Source organism: Teleopsis dalmanni, chromosome 1 (assembly GCF_002237135.1).
Source record: "Teleopsis dalmanni isolate 2A chromosome 1, ASM223713v2, whole genome shotgun sequence".
In the NCBI taxonomy this organism is placed as follows: domain Eukaryota; kingdom Metazoa; phylum Arthropoda; class Insecta; order Diptera; family Diopsidae; genus Teleopsis; species Teleopsis dalmanni.
In genome coordinates this window covers 135,390,596-135,394,939 of record NC_051846.1, presented here as the reverse complement: position 1 = coordinate 135,394,939, position 4,344 = coordinate 135,390,596, and the positions used below count along the sequence as shown (strand labels likewise).

The following is a 4,344-nucleotide window of genomic DNA, read 5'->3' as shown; positions in this document are numbered from 1 at the left end:
AAATAACTTATTGCTTAATTCGCACAAATTGCTTAATAAGCAATAGTTGCGAATGCTTTACTTATGACCTAATTTTTACTTTTTGTTGATTCGTCAACCAAGAAATTAAGCAACAGGTGTGAGCGATTAACTCATGACCTAGTTCTTAATTTTTTGTTGATTCGTCAACATAACTGAATTGACAAACAAATACTTGGGTATTTTTAACAAGGCATTTATCGAAATGCAAGAGGTAGAAAATGCTCAGGAAAAGCCGCCAAGGCAACACAATCAAAATCCAATGCAGCTTCAACAAAATGAAGAATTATCAAGAGTGTTGCGTAATCAACGAGCACTCATAAATGTCATTGACAGATCCAGTCAAAAAATTGAAATGGCAAGCCAAGAATCTCAAAATGAAGTTTTTTATTCTTGCAAGCTTGCTTTCATAGAAGGTTATCACAAAGCATTCGATAACAACAATGAAAAAATATGGAATTCTACATCAGAAGAATTCATTGAAAGGTACTCCTGGGAATTGTATTATGAAATTAGTCAAAAACTCCAAGACATGGAGATTTGTTTGAAACTCAAGCTAAAATCATCCAATTCTCACTACCAGCACAATTCAACAATTCAGGCAGTTAAATTACCACAGTTAACGATTCCAACATTTGACGGAAACCAGCTGAAGTGGGTAGAGTTTCGAGACCTGTTTACACAACTTATAGACGAACAACCATTCAAACCTCTCCAAAAGATGTTCTACTTAACAACTAACTTGATTGGTGATCCCAAAAAGCTGATAAAGCATTTGCCAGCATCAGCTGAGAACTACATTACCGCATGGGAGATTCTGAAGGCTAGATACAATAATGGTAGATTATTAGTTACCGCATTGTTAAACAAATTATTCGCATTACCAGCAATGACAACTGAAACCGCTTCTGGCCTTAAAACATTGCATGATATTTCACAAGAGTGTTTATTGGGACTTAAGGCGCAGCACATTCCAGTCGAACATTGGGACGTCATAATTGTTCATATGACGTTGAAGAAATAAGACAAGATCACACAAACAGCATTTGAGCAGTCATTATCAAACAATCGAGAGCTGATCACTATGAAGGAACTATTTCAATTTATTGAACAAAGGTTCCAATCGCTAGAAACAATAAATAATAGCGCATCAATCAAAAAATGGGTTAAGACAGTGGCTACAACTAACACTGCACCAGTTAAATGTCCAATATGCAAGAGAGATAATCATCCAATTCATCTATGCAAGCAGTTCCTGGATGACACCCCAGCTAAGAGGCTACATCTCATAAAATCATTGCAACGATGTTTCAATTGTCTAAAAAATGGTCACTTCACAAAAGACTGCACATCAGGCAGTTGCTTAAAATGCAGCAAGAAACACAACACCTTGCTGCATTTAGAAGGCACATTTGAAGCATCTATGATTAAGAAGGCATCCATATCAAAAAATCCTGATTCTCTGTTCTCCAACAATCTCAACATCCAAAAAAATTATGTGGTATTAGGAACTGCACGTGTTGTCGTTAAAGGCAACAATGGAAGAGAAATTGAGTGCAGAGCATTATTGGATTCCGGCTCCCAAGTCAACCTGATAACCGATCAAATAATTAAGAAGTTAGGTGAAAACCCGAAAAAGACCTCAGCATGTATAGAAGGTGTGGGGCAAAAAAAAAACAAGATGCGCAACAACGAATCAATTTAGCTTTCTCGTCCAGAATTAACGGATTTAGCAGCCGAATAGAGGCTTATGTATTACCTAAGATTGTGTGTGACCAGCCGAGCATTCATATTGAAAGCTCAAGCTGGAAAATACCACAGAACATCAATCTGGCAGATCCGTCGTTCAATACCCCAAACAAAATCGATCTCCTACTTGGAGCCGAGTTTTCTCATCAACTATTGTCCATCGGCCAAATAAACCTTGGCAGAGGTCTCCCCATCCTACAGAATACATTGCTTGGGTGGCTTGTGGTGGGAAAAATATCTAACCAAAATTCAATTATTTCACCACAAGTTTGTGGAATATGCTCTGAAGATGAGCAAGATACGATGAAGGTTATCGAGCGGTTCTGGCAACTAGATGAACCAGAAAAGGCAAACAAAAATCTATCTCCTTCCGAAGAGTTGTGCGAGTCTCATTTTGCAACTTATATGAAAAGGAATCAAGACGGTCGATTCAGTGTCAGATTACCCTTCAAGCAAGATCCATCGTTGCTTGGTGAGTCAAAACACATTGCCATTAACAGGTTTTTAGCGTTGGAAAGAAGACTCGATAAGGATGTAATACTCAAAACACAGTATGTACAGTTCATGAATGAATATGCTGATCTCGGACACATGGAAAGGGTTGACATCAACCAAGTTAATCCTCATTATGTCATCCCACATCATGGCGTTTTACGGCCCGATAGCAGCACCACGAAATTAAGAGTGGTGTTTGATGCATCGTGCAAGACGAGTAGTGGACTATCGTTAAATGATACAATGTTTACTGGCCCTACAATTCAAGAGGAATTGTTTGCGATTTTACTTCGATTCAGGTGCCCAAGATTTGACTTTTGTTCTGACATTCAAAAAATGTACAGACAAATTATTATTCAGCCCGAAGATCAAAGATATCAATTAATAGTCTGGAGAAGCAATAATAACGAACCCTTACAATTTTATCGATTAAAAACAGTCACCTATGGAACACGATCCGCCCCATATCTGGCTACTAAATGCTTACAACAGTTGGCGAAATCTGAGTTGCAAAAATATCCACTAGGTGCAGCAGCACTAAGTAATGACTTCTACGTAGATGATTGCCTAAGTGGATCAAATAGTCTCCAAACTGCCAAAGATATACAAACTCAGTTAAAAGGTTTGTTGGAATCAGCAGGATTCAAGCTACGTAAATGGTGTGCCAACCATCCGTCACTTCTTCAAAATATTGCAAAAGAAGATCAAGAAGTTGATTTGGACTTTCAAAGTGACGACGCAACATCAATCAAAACATTAGGATTGACTTGGCAACCAAAAGAAGATCAATTTCGCATAAAATTAAAACTGGATCCATTAAAAATCATTACTAAAAGCACCATTACTTCGAACCTAGCCAAAATTTTCGACCCATTGGGATTACTAGGTCCAGTACTCGTAACAGCAAAAATACTAATTCAGGACCTATGGCAATTACAATTAACGTGGGACGAAGCAGTACCAGCCGAAATATACACTAGGTGGACTACCTTTTATTACGATCTACAAGTACTAGATCAATTTAAAATAGATCGTCATATATTCGGAAAACAGATGCCAGCACTTGAATCAATACAATTGCACGTATTTTGTGATGCTTCACAAAAGGCATACGGAGCCGCAGTCTACGTTCGAGCGAAACTAATGGATGGTCGACTAATAAATAGATTGTTGTGTTCCAAGTCTCGTGTTGCTCCACTCAAAAAACAAACGATTCCAAGGTTAGAACTGTGTTCAGCTCTATTAGGAGCGACATTGATGAAAAAGGTTAAGAACAATATAAATCATGATGTAGCAACATATTATTGGACTGATTCAGAAATCGTTCTCTTCTGGATCAACTCTTCATCAGCAAGGCATCAACAGTTCATAGCAAATAGAATCAATGCAATTCAGGAAATTAGCTTGCCTAATCAATGGCGTCACGTAAGATCTAAGGATAACCCAGCTGACTCATTATCACGGGGTATCAAGCCAGCTCAATTACTCGAAAATAACTTGTGGTTATACGGTCCACTCTTTCTTCATGGTTCCGAAAGCAACTGGCCTGGCGAATTCAATAAAACTCTCTGTATTGATCCGGTGAATCCTGAATGGAAACAAACGACAAGGGAAGTGGCCTTAATCTCAACTGATTACGATATCCATTGGATCGATAGAATCAATCACAGGAATTCATTTAGAACTCTACTACATACGGTGGGATATATGCTGCGATTTGTAAATCGGGCAAGGCGAACCAATTTAAGCAATATCACTATGGCTCTAAGCCCTATCGAACTGGAGCTGTCACTCAGGCATATAGTGAAGTACATACAACAGTCAGAACTAAAAGAAGAATTAAATCAGTTAGAACGCAACTAAACAGTAAAACCTGCAAGTACACTTGCTGGACTGATGCCATTTTTAGATGAACACAAGATAATTAGCGTGGGGGGAAGGTTAGAAGCATCATCACTTACATATGATGAAAAGCATCAGATAGTCCTTCCATACAATAACCCTATTGTAAAACTGGTAATGAAAGACATACATGAACGAAATATGCACTGCGGCGGTCAAGCACTGCTGGCAGCAGCGAGA

General features: G+C 38.4%; 2 protein-coding genes across 2 annotated transcripts; both read left to right on the top strand.

The window, feature by feature from the left end:
- Positions 1-223: 223 nt before the first annotated feature.
- On the top strand, positions 224-1,042 carry LOC119666260. The gene has a single exon (XM_038075542.1). The coding sequence runs from the start codon at positions 224-226 to the stop codon at positions 1,040-1,042; it is 819 nt and encodes a 272-aa protein (XP_037931470.1).
- Positions 1,043-2,070: 1,028 nt separating this feature from the next.
- Positions 2,071-4,125, top strand: LOC119666259. The gene has a single exon (XM_038075541.1). It carries the CDS (start codon positions 2,071-2,073, stop codon positions 4,123-4,125), a length of 2,055 nt encoding a protein of 684 aa, XP_037931469.1.
- Positions 4,126-4,344: the final 219 nt, after the last annotated feature.